Source organism: Zonotrichia leucophrys, chromosome 5 (genome assembly GCF_028769735.1).
Source record: "Zonotrichia leucophrys gambelii isolate GWCS_2022_RI chromosome 5, RI_Zleu_2.0, whole genome shotgun sequence".
NCBI lineage: Eukaryota > Metazoa > Chordata > Aves > Passeriformes > Passerellidae > Zonotrichia > Zonotrichia leucophrys.
Genome location: NC_088175.1, coordinates 15,740,486 through 15,758,727, shown reverse-complemented (window position 1 = coordinate 15,758,727; position 18,242 = coordinate 15,740,486). Strand labels below are relative to the sequence as shown.

At 37.9% G+C, this 18,242-nt stretch overlaps 1 protein-coding gene across 9 annotated transcripts in view; it reads left to right on the top strand.

Moving 5' to 3' along the window:
• Positions 1-18,242, top strand: part of NRXN3 (neurexin 3) — a 964,874-nt gene that overhangs the window by 824,224 nt on the left and 122,408 nt on the right. For all 9 annotated transcript variants that reach the window (XM_064715475.1, XM_064715471.1, XM_064715470.1 and 6 more), the window contains one exon: positions 4,866-5,037. In XM_064715475.1, coding sequence (XP_064571545.1) covers positions 4,866-5,037 — 172 coding nt within the window. The remainder of the gene's footprint in view (positions 1-4,865; positions 5,038-18,242) is intronic.

Below are 18,242 nucleotides of genomic sequence, written 5' to 3'. Positions count from 1 at the left end.
AATGCTTCCTTTAATTTTACATTTTGCTTCAGAAAAATAAGCAAAACAACAGAAGAAGATGCTGGGATAAACTCTGCTTCCATTTCCATCAGTAGGAATTGAGTTTCTTCAACAGAATTGCTATTGATTCACATTGATGCAACTGAGAGTAGGATCTGTCCTAATGCCTGGAGCTCTCTCTCTTGGTTTTTGAAAAAAAATGCTTTCTGAACACGGGGAACAAATATGTACTTTTAATACGGACAATTTAAATTTTAGATTTAGAAAAAGAAAACCTAAGAGTAAAGAGCACAGTGTGTATGTGGTTGTTCATGTGTGTGTACCCTCTAACACTCTTGAACTGCTCATCTTACAAAATCACTGCCAATCGCATTTTACTTTCTTCCTACCTGGTCTGCTACATAAAGAAAGATGCCTTCAAAATGTAAAGGCATGGCATGGAGAAAGCAAAGGCCTGACAATTTTCTCACAGGACAGGCTCTGCTTCTCTTTGAATGAAAGGAAACAAAAGTTAAAACATACCTGCTAAAATGTCAGACCTCAGACTTGTTTTGAAGGAACAGGTTGTGAAGAGGTTGAATGTAGAAGCAGAGGAAAGCTTAGGACTTGTTCCTCTCAGATCATAGCTGCTCTCAGGGCTGAAATGTTTGGATTGGCAGTATATAATCAGTGTTTAAATGAAATATATCTGGATTTTCAGGGCTTGTAGAGCTTGAAAATATAGGTGTCTATAACTCCTCGTTCACAGATAAAGAATCTGGTTTACAGTAAGGTAAAAGAAAAGGGTGCACAAAGTGAACCAATGCTTCAGGGCAGGCAATAAATTGCTGATCTCCTGATCCAGGCTGTAGATGAGCTCTTGGTCATTTAATAATGTTGCAAATGTTTGGAAATTGTGCCTATAACAAACTGTGACCAGGAGTCTGTGTAGAGTAGAAAGGTCAAGGAGAAGCCTTGTACAATTTTTTTTTCAGGACTTTGTGCTTTTTTTGTTCTTTTAACTTATCTACAACCATTTCATTATGTGATCATAATTATATTTCTAAATTCTTAGAGACATAATGGCAGAAGTTTATCTCCAGAAGTACTGTAAGGAATGAAGTGGTAATGTGGCTTTTGAGGGCAGCGATTTTATGGGATAAATCAGCACAAGACAAATTCTTGAAAAAACTTTAAAAATCCTTTTTGGCAAATAGCCCTAAAGAAAGAAGAGAAAAAAGTAAGATAGATTGAATGCTGACTTCACTTCATTATTTATAAGTAAAATGGTTCTCAGTTTTCTAAGACATAGTGCCAGCACTTGATGTCACTTGGAGTTTTCAAAGACATTAATTAATGGTTGCCTTTTCACAGAAACTTTTTGGGGCACCCAGTGAGTACCAATATAGAGAGGAAAAAGGTTGCACTCTCTGTTAAAATTCTCTTGAACCCTTTTGGAGCACATAACTTGTTTGCTCTGTGTGGCTCTGTACTCACCTTTTCCCTTGCTGCATAGTTATGATTTTTTTTCCTATAGCAAAAAAATAAATGTTATAGGTAGTGACTCAAATATAAACCTTTCTTTGTCACATATTTACTGGTCTAGTTAATACCTTTGTTTGGTTATGTGGAAAGAAAATCCACCAGCTGAATGTGTGGGGAAAGGAATGAAAGGTTATGTCCATCATGAAGTGTTAAACTGTAATGGTCGAACTTGTCTTTCAGATTTAGAACGAAGGTAGGTTTTGGTAAAAGCTGTTTTTAATGAAGTATTGTAGTGCAAGAAGCTGGGATTTGAAGAGATGTTGAAAATGAATTGAGTATTTGCCCCTTGTGTCCATGGTCACTGTTCTGTGCTGTAGCATTTTCTCTGTGTTTTGCTTTACTTTATTTTTTTTCTTCTGCCAGGAGTGCATAAACTAATTGTTAATTTTTTCATAGTGTCTGGTTCACTGGAGATTTAAAAAATCATAAGTAAACTGTATTTTGGGGTCTGTGTGTGCAGTTTGGCTTCAGTAGCCCTACCTTTGACATATTGTGCTGTGTTTTATTCTGGTAATTGGAACAAAACCATTTTCATGACAAGTTCCTACTCAGTCCAAATAAGAGTCTCAGAAGTTGTGATTCTGCAAAAGTCGAGTTAAAGAGTCACAGGGAACTCTGCCCAAGAATGATCTGAAGAGAGCTGGAATAGATTGTTCACAAGAACCATGATTTTTTTTTAGACAATTTTTTTTCTCTTCTTAATTGCCACAGAGTGTTACACTGCTTTAGAAGGGCTGTCTTCTCTGGCTCTGGGAGGAGATGCTTCTTGGGATGGGGAACACACCAGTTTGCTCATTTCCCCCCTCTCTCCATCAGACTAAAGGCCACTGGCATTTTGCAGTCCTCTGCTTCCAGAATCTTATCTCTTTCCCAGTTTGCCCTCTTATCACTAGCTCTTTCAATAGGTCTTTTCCTTCAAGCCCTGGGAAAGGAAATGGTGAAAGGTGCTATCTCCTTTTCCTCTGAGAAGTCAGAAATATTTTGTCATTCTGCAGAGATTAATTGAACTTCCCACCATCATTTTCCCCACCTGCAAGTTTTTACCTTTGCCTCATTAAGCCTGTAGGCTTGAAGGTATGCAGCTTTCACTCTGCTGAATGCCTTTTAATCCCTTCCTCCTCTGTGGTGGTGGTTCTAATCTGTTCCATTAGAAGAGGTGCAGGTCTTCATCTTACCTACTCATGCTATACCTTCACCAAGGTGGACTCTTCTTAGAGCAGCCAGAATTTGTCAAAGAAGCTTGGTGTGTTGATGGCAATTGAAAAGCAATATGAGAAGTCATCCAGGAGGCTGATTGTAAGTTTATATCTTGCAAAACCACAATATCAGTAGCCAGGTTACCTGGTTGCTATGTATTATTTGAGTCTGAGGAAAAATTAATCACATGTTCTTCGGTAATTGCTATGCAGGTAAAGATAATTATGTGGTTGCCAGCAAAAGATTCACTAAAACAGTGTTGGGAGATCACTTACTTCATATGTCAAAGAAGTGGTAAAGCTGTGCCAGCAATGTTTTTATCTGAAGTAAATCTTTGTTAACTGAAACTTATTTTTTGGGATAGTGTAAGAGAAGAAACATTGGCTGTTTCCAAATGGCATCTGATTTCATGCATCTGCTGGGAGCAGCAATCCACTTACCTCACAGTCCAGTGAAAAGAGAAGGATGATATTGCTATCTTGAAGAAAAGTCCTTTCAAAGAATAACAGTATGAATGCACATAAAACTTCCTACCCAGCATACATTCAGCACAATCTAAAATTTACTGTTTTAATGAGAGAAAAACTAAAATGCTTACTGTTTTCAGTGCTAAACTTCAAGTAGTTGAACCACCAGAGTTCATGACCTCTTCAGCTACATGATTGTTTTCTTTCCTTTCCTAAAACAATGTTTTAGTCTGACACCAGGAATTTGGTGTTAGGAAGAAAATGTCAAAAAAAAAGAAGAGTAGTGAAGATACAAGGAATTTGTGATGAGTACTTTGGTATGAGTAAGCTTTGAAATGTAAGGTTAAGGAATCAGAAAGAACCCTCTGAGAAATTGAAACATGGTGAAACTTTCAGAAAAAGATTTTTTAATATCAGGAGACAGGAATAAATCCAGGAGAGGAATCCAAGGTGGCCATCAAGTACAAGAGCAGAAGTTTCTTTCTTATTGCTGAGATTTGCTAATGTGAATGAGGTAAAGTTAGGGTAACAGCCCAGAAGAATGGGATCCTCTGCCCTCTAAGCAGATATGTAAGGGAACAGAATTGTCCTGTCACCCTTTATTATACCTCAGTTTTTTTTCAAGGAAAATATATTTGCATAGAAGATGGCCATCTACTCTCTGTTGTTTCAATTTTATACTATGGATAGTTAGCAAATTTATTGACTTCCTATATGATACATTTTAGTTCTGCCTGTCTGTACCAGTTTTGGATATGTGCAGTGCACTTAATATGCCTTCGTAATTGTTGACACTAGCATATTGTGCCTCTCCTTACTGAGTGTTTGAACATGCATTGCTCTTAACTGTACAGTGATGAGAATTTCTGTTGCTGTTTAAATCACTAATATTAAATGCATATATCTAATCAGAGTATACTCTGGGAGTGTATTTTGCAGCCTAAAGTCATTAAATGTGGTCATTACTTGGAATCACCTGAGGGGACCTGCAGAAGGAAGTGTTGTGACTATTATAACAAATTTTGCCAGCTCTTCCCTTTCAGTCAGTGACTGGTGCAAAATTTTGGGAAAACACTGCTTTATTGGTAAGACACCGTTTGCTGTGTAATGGAGAAAAATAAGATGGGCAGCTCCTGTCTCTTAGGAGCTTCCCTCCAGATTTCGAAGTCAGCTAATGACACTTCTGCTCCCTTCGAGTTCCATTCATCTTCTAACTGCATTCTTCCTGCTGGATCCCACAATTATTTTTTGGGGGAGTGAGGACTGTTTGTTTCCCAAGAAGAATAACAGAACAAAGCAGGTGTTGAGATAACAGCCTGTCAGTGGCTGCATTTTATATAACAAGTGACTAGTAATAATCAGTAGAGATGTTGCTCAAATAACTCTTTATCCACATCTCCTGATTTTTGCTGCCTGGTTTCTCACCTGTCTTCTGTGATGTTTTATGGGAACAAATGACTCACTGTCTTCAGGTGAATGCTGTAAAGAACAGTGTGAAAGAAAGTGTTTGCAATGAAGCAGAACCAATGAAATGTGTCCTGAGAAGCTCAAAATGACAATTCTGTGTATTCTCCAGTGCCATCTACCGGCAGAACTACCCACTAGAGACTTAGAGGCCAAGAACATTCTCCTAAGTGGCAGCAATTTTAAAAACACTTGTTTCTTTTCTTCTTTCAGGAGCAAGGCAAGATTGGTGTAGTCTTCAATATTGGCACAGTGGACATCTCTATTAAAGAGGAAAGCACACCTGTAAATGATGGCAAATACCACGTAGTACGCTTTACCAGGAATGGTGGCAATGCAACACTTCAGGTTGACAGCTGGCCAGTGAATGAACACTATCCCACAGGTACGTATATTTTGCTTTTTGTTCTCTTTTAGTTTATCTGTACCTATAACCTAATGTTTAATAACAACTGGTCACTCTATAAATCTTTGTTGCTTCATCTCGACAATAAATTCACGAGCCTGGTGATGCATAGTGTGTCTCTTGGAAAACAAACTAATGGTCCTTTACACTGGAAGAATAAGCATGCCAACTGTGTGGTTATGATGTCCATAGACCATGCTATTTCAGAGGTCTCTAAGTGAATCCTGGTTCTACACAGACTTACAAAGCTATTCAATGACAAACTTGGTTTTGCTACTTGTGATATTTTCTAAAGTTTTGAACAGACTTTATGAAAAGGAGTGGTGAAGCGAAAAGACTCTAGCCCCCCTCCAGATACTGTCTATATAAATATAGAGTAGAAATGTAAGGAAATGGAAGATAAGCAAGTATTTGAGCAGACCTTATGCTTGCCTCATAATTTTTTATCATCTGAATTTCACTTTCTTTCTTAGGTTTGCAGACACAAAGGTTAAAACAGCATCTAACCAAAACTGACAACTCCTAGTTGACTTTCTGTCAAAATGCAGCGGAAAAATTCAATATCTTTGGAAATTATCACCCTAAATCCACCAGAAATAGTGAATAACTAGCTCTTGATACGCTGTCACATATTTTATCCCACCACTGGCAAATCACAATGTCATGATACTTTGTCACAATGCTAAAAGGTCAAACTTACTCCAAGTGAAAAACAGATTGCTTTGTGTGCTGCTGACAGTGTATTAAATAGCTGAGATCTGATGATGTGCATGGTTATAAAAGGAAGAATGAACACAAGGAAAGAACTCCAATGTTAACCACCTTCCTCTTATTCATATGTTACCTAAGGTGAAGCCATGATCTTCTTGGTTTGCAATTTTGAGTCTAAGAAACATTCTGTTCTTTATTTCTAGGTTGTACAGTAGTAGCTCAAGACAGAATGAAGATTCTTGGTAGTGGTGTAGGAATTGTTCAAAAGAAACTTAAACTCAAATTATAGGAAATATCCTAACTTGAGGTTACATGCTAATTTATGTGACATTATACTAATAAATTACTGCAAAGGCATGATTTCATCTCTTCTACTCCCTCAGAAGGCACACAGGAAGGTTTTTGAATGTGAGTCATCTGTGCTATATTGCTCTCTACTACTATATGTCCCTTTGTCAGTGTTTTGTGAGGTGTATGCAAAAGGATACATTTCAATTAACCTTATTTCTAGGAAAAAATTATTTTTGAAGAATGCCAGGACAGATGTGCTGTGTTAGGTTCTAGCTCCGCTATCCATTGGTTTGAGAGGAAAGGTCCAACTGAGGATCTCTGTTCTGCTCCTTTCATCAATTATTTTGTAAAATACCTGCAATCCAGTTGGCAGCCAATTACAGTCACTACAAACCCTATGAATAAATTTTCTTCTTATATTGCTTGCTGTAGTAAGTCTCTGGTGTAAAGAAACGAAATATTCAGCTCAATGCTTTAGAGATTTTTTTTTAAAGGGAAAATAAATCACACCCAGAGATTACCTCAGTACCCTGGGCTTCTGTCTTGGCTAAAGATATTTCTATGTTTTCATTAGAAGATGTATGGTTTTATGGAATCAGCATTAATCTTATATTCTGGACTAGTATTGAGTGTATGCAGTTGTACCCTAAGAAGAAAGGACATCTTTATCTTCCAGACACCTTTTCCTTTCTGTGCACATATTTCAATTTTTGTCTGTTTGTAGATGATGAATTTTTCAGCCTGTCCCTGTGAAAATAAGGCTTATGTGACCATACTTGGTGTGTGCAGGTTAATCCTTTACTTGTTTCCTACTTCTTTCTAACCAATATTTTAGTCAAATGAAAAAAAAGAAAAAGACAAAAATCAAAAAAAACAGAAGATAATACATTACTGTGGGAAAAACCCAAGCAAACCAACAAACAAACAAAAAAAACCCAAGGGAGGAGGGCAATGTTCCAGCCTTCCCAAAGGAAAGGACTGTGGCTTGATGTCAATTCATGTTAAATACCAGAATATCCATATAATAGAGTGGCATTATGAATGCCTAAGATTCAGAAAAGATTCAATGAACCAATTATTACAGGAAGCCAATACTTATTAGTCCCATTTTCTGTGCAGACAATGGTTTAAAAAAAAGTCTCAACAGGAGCTTTTAAAATTAATTACTTGCTGTCTTTCACAAACCAAACTTGCGCTGTTGTTTTTGATCAGACTGCATGACCAAACCTGTGTTCAGCAGAGATTCAGTTCTGTAAAGGCTTTGTGGTTGCATGGACCCAGGCTAATCCAGTGTGTTTCAACTGGAACCTGCTGAAAATTTAAATTCATATCAAACTTGAGTAATAGTAGCTGAGTAATCCCCTATGTTTCACATAGCATCATGTCAATTCTAGAAACACAGTTATTGGTAGTGTTTAAAAAATGTTGTATGTGTAGACCATGCTTGCTTGAGCACACTGTGTTGTCTGTAAAATGAACAATTTCATGTGTACTTGTTTTTCCACACAGTGCTATACCCTAATTTTTACAAATATTATAAACTATCTAATGTTTCTTCTTTGTCATCACACATGGCGCAGTCTTCAGTCAGGGCTGCGTTTTGAATGGCATTTCCATGCTCCTCTCTGAGTTTTATTACTTTTGGAAGGATAATACATTAGACTCATAATTACTTGCTCAATGAAAAGTACAAATAAAAGTTGGATATTCATTAAATGAGCAAAGTGAGAGAATATTGGCTTTCCTTAAAATACAGTCTTTAGTTAAATTGAAATTAACTGAAACTAGCCCAATGGGTCCCAAAGGCTCCAAAGCTGTATTTTTACAACTTCAAATAAAAGACAAGGAAAATAGAATGACAGCAAACTTACAACTCAGTCAATGACATTTTGGGTTTTATAGAATCCAATTGCATTCCAGTCACCTGCAACATGAGCTTTGCACTTTCTTGTATGGAAAAGGGCTAGAAAAAAATGGTAAAGGAGAGAATTAACATGGAGCTAAAGTTGGTTTTGTGACTGAAATAATCCAAATTACTAGGAATGGTCTCTCATCTTTACTTTCTCAAGGTACCAGAGTTTTTGTTACTGGACAGAAAGACAGAACAGTGGCCCAGTATGGGTATGTGAGACAAACTTCTGAGAACTGGGAGATGTCAAAGTAGCATTAGCACAGAGGCTGCTGTCTGCAATTCAGCCGTTGTGGTTCAGCCAAAACCATTGAGCTGTTTGTGATTTATTTGCCTTAGTTTTGCTCTTTCTCCTCTCTCTCAAGAACACAATAAGGAGATGGGCTTCTTCCATAGGCTGTACTGATAGCCAATTTCTTCATGCTTGATTCGTTAAGTTGGTTATCACAATATGATAGAATTTCTCTTGGTCAGGGTATAAAACTTTTGCTGTAGTCTGAAGTACAGTTTTCTATGACTTCCTCCCTTCTGTTGTCCCTCATGCTTTCATCCTTTTAAGTATCTCCCAGAAAACTGGTTGTGCTTGGTCATTGTTATTTTCCTGCTTTTATGTTCCTGGAAAAAGCCTTCTCTATAGCCAAATAAATTGGTTAATGATGAAATATGAGTAATTTTGGACCCATACTTCAGGAAGAGAAAGTATCTGACATGTTTTTGTTTTTATTAAAATGAAACCCATCAAATTTGAGACAGCTTACAGAAATTTTCAGAACAGTTAGAAATCAATCTTCAATTTTTACTCAGACCTGGGATACCTCAGTCCTTAAGTTTTCATTATTTCTTAAACAGGATATGGCTTTTTTACTCAGTTCACTGTCTTTTCCTTGCAAAGAAGTACTTTGTGTGATGCCAGATTTGTAGTGTATGTCAAAACAAACCTGGTATTCCTGTTTGTTCATCCAGGCACCAACTACATATTCTGCAGTAGGAAAAAATAATCAAGGTGAAGACAAGCTGTTAAGTAAGAGTATCCACAATAAAAAAAAATCTTACTTAATCTTATTTAAGTAATGTTTTAAAGGAGAGGATTAAAGGAAAGAAGGCAACAGGTATGAAGGAGCTGTCATTTAAAGAAATGCATGATCCAGCAAAACAAATGTAGCCTGGATTTTTTAATGCATTTTAGAAACAAGAATTAAGACAGTATTAAACAACTGGATTATTACCAGAGTTTATTATTTCATCCATACAGTACATATTTTATATTTTTCACCTTTATCATTCTTGAGTTATCTCTCACTCTTCTTGCAGTAGTCTTTGCCCTTTCAAATTACATTATTCTGCAGGTTTTTTGCTATGGATAAAAGAAAAAAAATAGTTCATCCTCTATGCCCCTACTTTATTTGGTCTCTGAAGTATATTTCTGAGAGGAAATTGCATTTCTGGAAAAGCTGGACTGTTAGCTCTTGGCAGCAGAACTGACTGCTCTGGCTAGATAAGTGCATACCTATAAAACAAAAAACTGATTCTGAGACCATGATATCTGTGTTGGGATTTTCTTTCAGAGTAGCTCCAGTTCCAAGGATTGAATGTTCCTGAACTGTTGGGCATACCTTCTTTTTTCAATTTCATTTGAAAGCAATCCAATTTGAACTGCATCTTTGTTAGTCTATGTGAGACCAAGTCTTTGTGTAAAACAATAAGCTTTCCAGAAGCAGGTCCAAGTGATAGTGGTTTAGATTCTCCTACCTGTCTTGCCTTGCTGAAATGTATTTCTTCATTTGCTAGGTGGAAAGATTTGAGGAAGCTTGATTTGTGCCCCTCATTTTATGTAAGATAGGGAAGAAAACTTGGCTGAGTTCTTACTTGCTTTTTTCAATAATTTTTCTAGGTAACTGAAGGAATAGTGAAGGATACTAGCAGCAGGACTCCTCTATTATCTCACAAGGGTCTTGGTGTCTGGGGAGGTCCCTGCTGACTGAAACGTAGCCACTGCTATTCCAGGCTATTAGAAGGGTGTGAGAAAAGATACAGGGAGCTACAGACATGTTAGTCCAAACTCAGCTCCAGGAAAAATTATGAAGATTATGCTGTATGCTATTGAAAGGCATTTGAAGAATAATGCAGTCATAAAGCACAATCAACATGGGTTCACAAGGGGAACGTTCCGTGTAACTAATTTATGTCTTTCTGTTGTAAGATCATCTGCCTTATGGATGAAGGGAAGGCAGTGGATGTAATTTTTCCTGGATTTTAGTAATGCTTTTGATACCATCCCTCACAGCACCATTGCAGACAAGTTGCCCAGCTGTGGGATGAGCTGTGCACAGTGCACTGGGTTAGGAACTGGCTGAATGCAGAGCTCAGAGGGCTGTGGTGGATGGGGCTGCATCTGCCTGGCAGCTGGTCACCAGAGCTGCTCCTCAGGGTTCAGTTCCAGGGACAGATCTGTTCAGTATATTCCTTCTTCTGTGGTAAGGTCACCTATCTTGTGGATGAAGGGAAGGTAGTGGATGTAGGAAGTTTGCTAGTGAGACTAAACTGGCTGGTGCTGTTGACCCCCTCAGGGGGCAAAAAACCTTGCAGGGGATTCTAGCTGGATGGGAGCATTGGACAATGATTAATGGGATAAAATTAAGCAAGAACAAATTCTGGATTCTGCACCTGGAGCAGAGTAACACCAGCCATTACTATGAATTAGGAGAAGAGTGGCTGGAGGTCAGCCCTGAAGAAAGGGTTCTGGAGTGCTGGTGGGCAGCAGCTCAGTGTAAGTCATATGTGGACCCTGACAGTGAAAACAGCAAACCATGTCCTGGGGAGCATAAAAGCCAGCACAGACCGCCAGTCAAAAGGAGTGGTTGTTCTGTTCTATTCAGTGTTTGTGTGGTCTCACTCTTGGTAATGTCCCATAATTTGAGAAGGATGTGAACATCCATGAAAATGTCCAGAGGACAGCAGCAAATATGGTGACAGGACTGGAAGGCATGTCCTATGGAGAGGGACTAAGGACTTGGGGGTTGTTGAGTTTGGAGCAGAGCAGGCTGGGGTGACATTTCTCTTTGCAGCTTTCCGAGGGTGGAAGCAGAGATGTGTGCTGAGCTATTTTTCCATGGTACTTAGTGATGGGGCATGTAGGAGTGTTTCAAAGCTATGCTAGAGGAGGCTCACAATAGATCTTAGGAGGCATTACTTTACTCACAGACTGGTCAAACAGAACCATTTTTCTAGAGAGATTGTCACCAGGCCTCATGCCCATAAGTCTTTAAGAGGCATTTGGACACTGCCCTTAAGAACATGCTTTGACTTTTGGCCAGCCCTGATTGATCTAGATAATTGTAGCTACTTTCCAAATATTCTAGTCTAGTCTAAACTACTTGCTCACAAAGAGACAGAGAATGTCGGGTAGAGGTTAAAGTTCTGCATTTAAGTGAAAAGTGATGCAACAGAGGCTACAGAAGGAATCTCAAGTCTGTCAGTTTTTCTTAATTTTTTTTCACTTTGTGACCTCTCACCTTTGAGAAAATTTCATGATTATGAGACATGTTTTGGACACCTGAAATTATATGCTGCATCTCTGTAACACAGAAAAAATAGATGTATTTTTCATTCCATCTGTTTTAACTCTAGAGAATTAATTATGGTGGTGGAAAGAACTTGAAGTATTTTTGTTTGTTTTGATAAGATTGAAAGCTTGGTTCTAGCTTATTCTTCCTTTAGCAAAAGTATTCTATGATTAAAAGTATCAGAATAATTGGAATCTGGCATTTTTTAAATTGCTGTTACCCATTTGATAGTTTTGCAAAGTGCTGGGTATTTCTCAGTGAGATGATGTTAACCCTTTCATGCTTTGATTGTAGCAAATTAGAATACTGGTGGCAGCTTAATAAGATTCAAAATATCTCAAACTTTATTTTTTTCATAAATGCCCACCCAAACCTATTGTAGGTACTTTAAAAATGGAGTAATATAGTAGGAGAACTTAAGCCAGCATCACAGTTTTTATAGGAATTGTGAGGTGGGAAAAATAAAGCATGAGGCTGGTTTGGCGAGAGCAGACTGAATACTGACTGCTAGTGTGAAATGGTAAGGGCGTTTTATAAAAAAGGAACCTGAAGCTGGTTTAAGTAGTAAGTGTTGCATGGCACTGCACAATTCATGATGGGTACTATTGTAAATTTCTGTGAAAAACAAAAAAAGCTGATTTCATTTCCAGAGATGTGGATATCCACAGATCCAGCTATCTTCAAATGCAGTGTTGGTTCTCAATATCTCTCAAAATGCTTCTACCCATCTCTACAAATAAAATTCCATGAGTTTTTCACAACCGTGAATATTGAACTAGAATTCGTAGACTGCTTTAAAACAGGTCATTTATTGTCCTGCTCAAGCCATTTATTACCTTTCCCTTGTTATTTTCAGTCTCCTTCCACAACTAGCATGATTTTTTTGTTCAATGAGATCCATTTCCCACTTTATCCCTCTACCGAAAAGATTCTGAGGACTCTTCTCTCTCTTCTCTCTCCTCTCTCTCTTCTGTCTCTTCTCTCTCCTCTCTCTTCTCCATTCTTTTAGGCTTTATTTAGTTTTTATCAACAACATTTTCTTTCTCTCCCTCTGTGATTTCCCAGCCATGAGATAAATAGCCTTGTATCTTACAAGCTAAATACAATTACTGCTATCAAAACTGGAGTCTTTCTCTCCCTGTAAATGTCTCTTGGAAGCTGATAAGCTGTTCAAAGCAAACTGCAGGCTTCTGCCTAATCCTGAGATTAAACATAACCACCCAGAAGACAGCAAGAGATAATTGAGGAGGGGGGGCTGGGGAAGGCAGGCAGGAGAGGAAGAGAGGAGGAGAAAATGAGATCCTCTCCTGAGATATTAAGAGGACATACAGAAGGCTCAAGGTTATTTGTAAAGGAATTACACAAAACACACAAGAGCTTGTTATGATGAGGAATTTCCTCAGATAATGCAGTGATTGTTGTAGTTGTTAAAGACAAAATTTAGCAAGGATTTGTTTGATGTAAAGCACACAGGGCAGCTCCCACTCATGATTGCTGATTTTTATATATTATCCCCATCTTGTCCTGGAAACAGAAGGTCTCACAAGATTGTATCCAGATTCTTTGTGCATGCTAGAGTTCATCTCACTGACTTTATTACTGAACATGGGGAGACAGTACATTTCCCAAGATGGAAGCAGGGGACTGAGCTGACTTCTCTGTACTCTGTTTTGGTACCTGCTGACCAACCTAGAAGATAAGAGTGCCTTAACTGTGGTGATAGTGTGTGATATCTGTATTAGTCTTCACTTATATAGGCATAATTACTGAAGATTACTAGTTTTTATGAGTCAGCCCAATACAGTTGAAAAAATCAGCCTCATTTCAGGATATAGAAGTTCTTCATGGTAGGTTTTTTTTTTTTTAATCAGTGGCATTATATTTTTCTACTTCTGTAATTTTTTTTGCGTCTTCTGTTTCAGAGAACTTGTCTGTTTTTAACTGTTATCAAGGGGATATTACCTCTTCCAACTTTGCTTTATTTAATTTATAATGCATTAGACAAGAAAAGGGAAGTAAGTTTAGAAGGTCTAATAGTAGCATCACTGGGGAAATCAATAAAAGGCTACATATCTTTTCTTCAGCTGACGTGCACTGATGTTGTAAATAATATACAATGTTGTGATTATTAGTACTTGTGAGCTCAGTGATGCAAAGTCTAATGCTGATTGTGAAATTAACAAGGAAAACTCAAAAGCAGAACTCACTGAGATGTTTGAGTCATTGCAACAAGTTGTTTCTAAGTTTGTACTTATCCCTGCACAGTACCTCTACATGGCTCATATTGCACCACTTCAGTGATTTCCTTAGAGGAAATTTCTAGTTCTATGTGCTGTTCAGAGCCTAGGTCCTCTTCCCCCAAATTCATTCTGTCTTGCAGAATGACTTTGACATGTCATTTCCTCTTTTTTCCACCTTTTAACTCCTCACAAAAACTTTGGCTTCTACCTTCTTGTGACCCTGTAGCAATCTTTTCCTTCCCTCAGACTTGAGGCTGTTATGATCTCCTTTTCACTTCTGAAACCTTGCTTCTGAAACCAAGGTAATAGCAAGAAGTTTGGCTGAACCTAGTTGTCTTCATGAAAATGGATTTTGTACTGGATGACTTAGAATCATTAGTGTTGCTTGATCTGCATGCTGAAGGGATTTTTTTCTTGGTGCTACCAGATCCCACTGTGGTCTTAATATTTTCCTATCCAAATGTCCTTCTGAGCGGGCAATGAAGGAAGGAACAAAAGAACTGATTTTTTGATTAGCCCTGTAGGCTGAATACGATCACCAGGGTTCTTGTCACATACTTTATTTTGGATTTTGACTTTTCATATTGAACTCATTTTGTGGGACTTAAATGAGCTCTTAGATGCTTCCTATCAGCATGAATTGGAGACAGCATATAAAGTGCCTTTGACAGATTTACTGCATTTCATAATGAGCCTAAAACATATAAAAAGACAGGGTTAATAAAACAGAATTGGAGGAGCACATTTTGAAGGCAGTACTGCAACATATGTTGAAAGATCTGCCAAGAGGGATGATTAAAGCATGACAAGTTGATGAAATCAAGAGTTGATTGTAGCTTGTCACTGCAGGGCCATAGCATCTATAATTTATTTTTAGAGTTGGAAAACTGATAAATATGGCTGCCTGATATGAACACTCAAGTTTTGTTCCCCTGTATCCAATGACATATAAAACATATAAGACTTGTTGATGAAGTCATCAACAAACGAACATACTTTGAAATTTGTGCAAAAAACCTCATGTTAATGCATGTGTTTCCATACTGGATGATGGGACAGGATCTGACATGATATAAAAATTACATAAATGTTGCCACTACACTTAGTTTATCTGCTGTGTACTTTTTATTTTGCTTTTCCACGGAAAAAAATGAAGGTGTGGTTTATTTCTAATTTGCTCCATCCTCAAAGAGTTTCATGAAAGTGTTGTAAGGACTTTCTATCTTCCAAATTCTAGTTTGGAGGACAGAAGAAAGAAAACACAGAAAACAAACAGGTGGTTATATTGCAGCTTCCAGTATCCATTGCTCCTGTTTTGTTTCTTAAAGCTGATCTGAGCTGTTGCAACACACCGCATTCAGTCTGAGGGAGATGTAGTTTTAAGTTGCTCAGGTACCTCAAGCCCATGTGAGTGGCAGTCTATCAAGCCCTGGAATTTGTCAGCTTGGCATGAAGAAAGAGGGAAATGCATGAGTCTTTATGAAGACGTGTAAGGTAATGAAGCAGAGCAAGTAGCACAGTATGGTTGAACAGCAGTAAGGTTGAAAGGAGGAGTTTGCCTAAGGCAGGAAGTAAACACAGAAAAGTATCTTCATGCAAGTTGCCATGACTATCTAATTCCCACCCAGGATCCCACTGATAGGCCTTGAGGGAGAGGGGAAGAGGAGTAAGAGGTATTCTTCTGTAGCCGTCTTTATTACTGCTACATAGCAATCACATAAAAGGTTCTTCTAATATGCAAATATATGTTACAGGCAATACTAGTTTTAATTTAGTCAAAATATTTATCTTGTTTATAGCCTAGATAAAGAAAACATTAACAGAAAGTACTGACAGTTTGAGTAAAAGTTTTTTGGTGCTGTCCAAAAAAACAGAGGTATGTATTATTTGTGTTGTATATTCTGCTGTTAGCTGAATTAGTGTAGCAACACTCTTACATCTTCCTGCATCAGACTAGATGTCCAATATGTCAAATCTGCAGATGAATACCAAATACTTTAGGAGAAAATTTGCTTTAATGGTCAAGATGACACTTTTTTCCAATGGTCCTGGATTTGGGATTCTCTTCTGTCTTCCCAGAGCCTGATTGTTCCTCTAATCAAACTTATTGAGTCTGAGACCTGTCAAGTGTCTGATGCTCCAGAGAAATACAGTAACACACCATGGCAACAACAAAAATATGCCCCAAAAGATGTCCTTCTAAAAAAAATTGCCCTACTTCTGCATTTAGTTTGTGATCTGAAATATGAAGTCAAATAAGCTGTATGTGTTTGTATCATATCTACAGCAATTACATTTTTATTTCTCAGTTGGAAAGCAAATGTCTCCTTGTTTTCCCCTCATTGATTTATTCAGGAAGACATGATTATGTGGAAATAGTCCCACTTCTTCTGCTGCATTTTGACCCCACTGCTCAGCCAAATTTAAACCATAACAAACCAAAACCTAGGTATTTTAGTGGCATCACTAATTTTTCCTCTATTTTTCTGATTCCTTTTCCATTGATGGTATTGATTCTCAAATCTCAGTTCTTTCCTCTCAGCTTAGTTCTATTGACTAGAGTTCTTTGTAAGATAAATTCTTGGAGCACAGAGTGAATGCCTAGGAAAAGTTGTATTAACCTTTGACAATGGTAGCACAGCATAAGCTAAAACTCAGGAAGAGATGAGCTTTATGATTTCCCAGTCCTGTATTTGCTCTGTGTCAAAATGATCACTTAAAATATTCCAAGATAGAGTATCCATAGGGCATTGATGCATCTTTCTGCCTAATTGTTCTCACCTGGTATCTGATTTAAGAACCCTGGAATATCCCTAAGTATTGGTATTGCATTCATATACTTACCACAGGCCTTCGAGTTCCAGTGCCTGATATACTATGGTGCAAAACAGATACAATCCATGTGGTTTTCCCTGTATTTCTTTTACATCCAGCCATTTTCCATGAATAGTAATTACATACTAAGATATACAGGTATATCCTGTTAGCTTGTTCTTCCCAACAATTCTATGCCAAAGTATACAGCTGTTCACACAGGCATGTGAATCCTGACTGAATGCTCAAATATTTTGAGCTGTTCTCATCTGTTTGTGTTCATTGCTCCATGATTGTATGAGGTCCAGGTACCAAGCATAAGCCTTATCAACAGTGATTTCTGGTAAATTTCTCCTTTGATGGCATAAGATTGATTAGAACCATAGAAGGACTTGGGTTAGAAAGGACCTTTAGGGTCATCTAGTTCCAAATTCCCTGCCATGATGGGAACACCTTCCACTAGAACACATTGCTCAGAGCCCCCTCCAACCAATTGCTATTGCTTCAGCCATTTGATAGTACATGAAATGTAGCTGTATAAAGTAGTGCACAGAAGGATGGAGAAATATTTCTCAGATGGAGACTCAGGCTTAATAGAATCCTGCTGCACAGTGCAATGCAGTGAGTTCCCAGACATGAATATATTTACATTTCTCTCCTGGGTTAGTTCTATTCCAGTTCTTCTGATCAAACAGAGTTTTTATGTTTTATTTCTTTTCTATCTCCCTCCCTCTTCCTAACTCTCCTTCTGTCCCTGTCGCTCTCTCATAAACACACATGTGTGCACAGTAAGAATGAGCAAACAAACATCTGTCCTGAGGGATCACAGGCTTGAACAACTTTGTGCTTTTCTGATCACATTGCCTGCAGAAAAAACAGTGCCAGCTGTAATCCCAGGTTGACATGCTGACATGCAGTGACAGAAGGGGTTTATGCATCCACATCAGCCTTTTCCCTGCTTGCTAAAGGCATTGGAAAGCATGAAGTCATTAAAATCCTATGCTACAATCTGAAGTGGAGCAACTGTGTGAAAGGATGGTCAGAAATGAAAGGGGCCAGTCATGGAACTAGGAGTCAGAAGTTCATTAATCCCAGCCTTGTGTTTAGAGATGCCTTTCTCTGTGATCTTGGGTAATGCTTTTACCACTCTGCTGCTTGGTTTTGCCCATCAGTAAACTGAGGATAAAGCTCCAATTTACCTTATCTTTAGTGACTTAAATAGAAAATATTCTACAATTCACTGAACATGGAAGTCTTTCTGGGTCAATGAATTTGCATCTTTGCTACTTACTGAGTACCTGGTGCTCTTGGTCATGGCGCAGCTTTGTGAATAGCATCTGTCTTTGAGAAGATTCACTGGGTTGCTACAGAATCCTAGAATTCTCGTTTCCTTTTTCTAAATTGATGCAAACAGAAGAACTGATTTCATGATTTGTAGCAATTAGAAATGGGAAAGGCCTGTTTTGTCTCATTTATTCCATTCTGTAATAAACTGATATCCCCCAATGCTTTTTCAAGGAAAATTTTAAATAATTCAAGAATTTCCCTGAGGATACTGTAGCACTGTCTAATATGCAATCTTGATAGGAAGTCCTTCTTAATAAATTTCTTCTTTTATCAGTTTCTTACATGTTTTTAATTATTTCCTGGCACTCA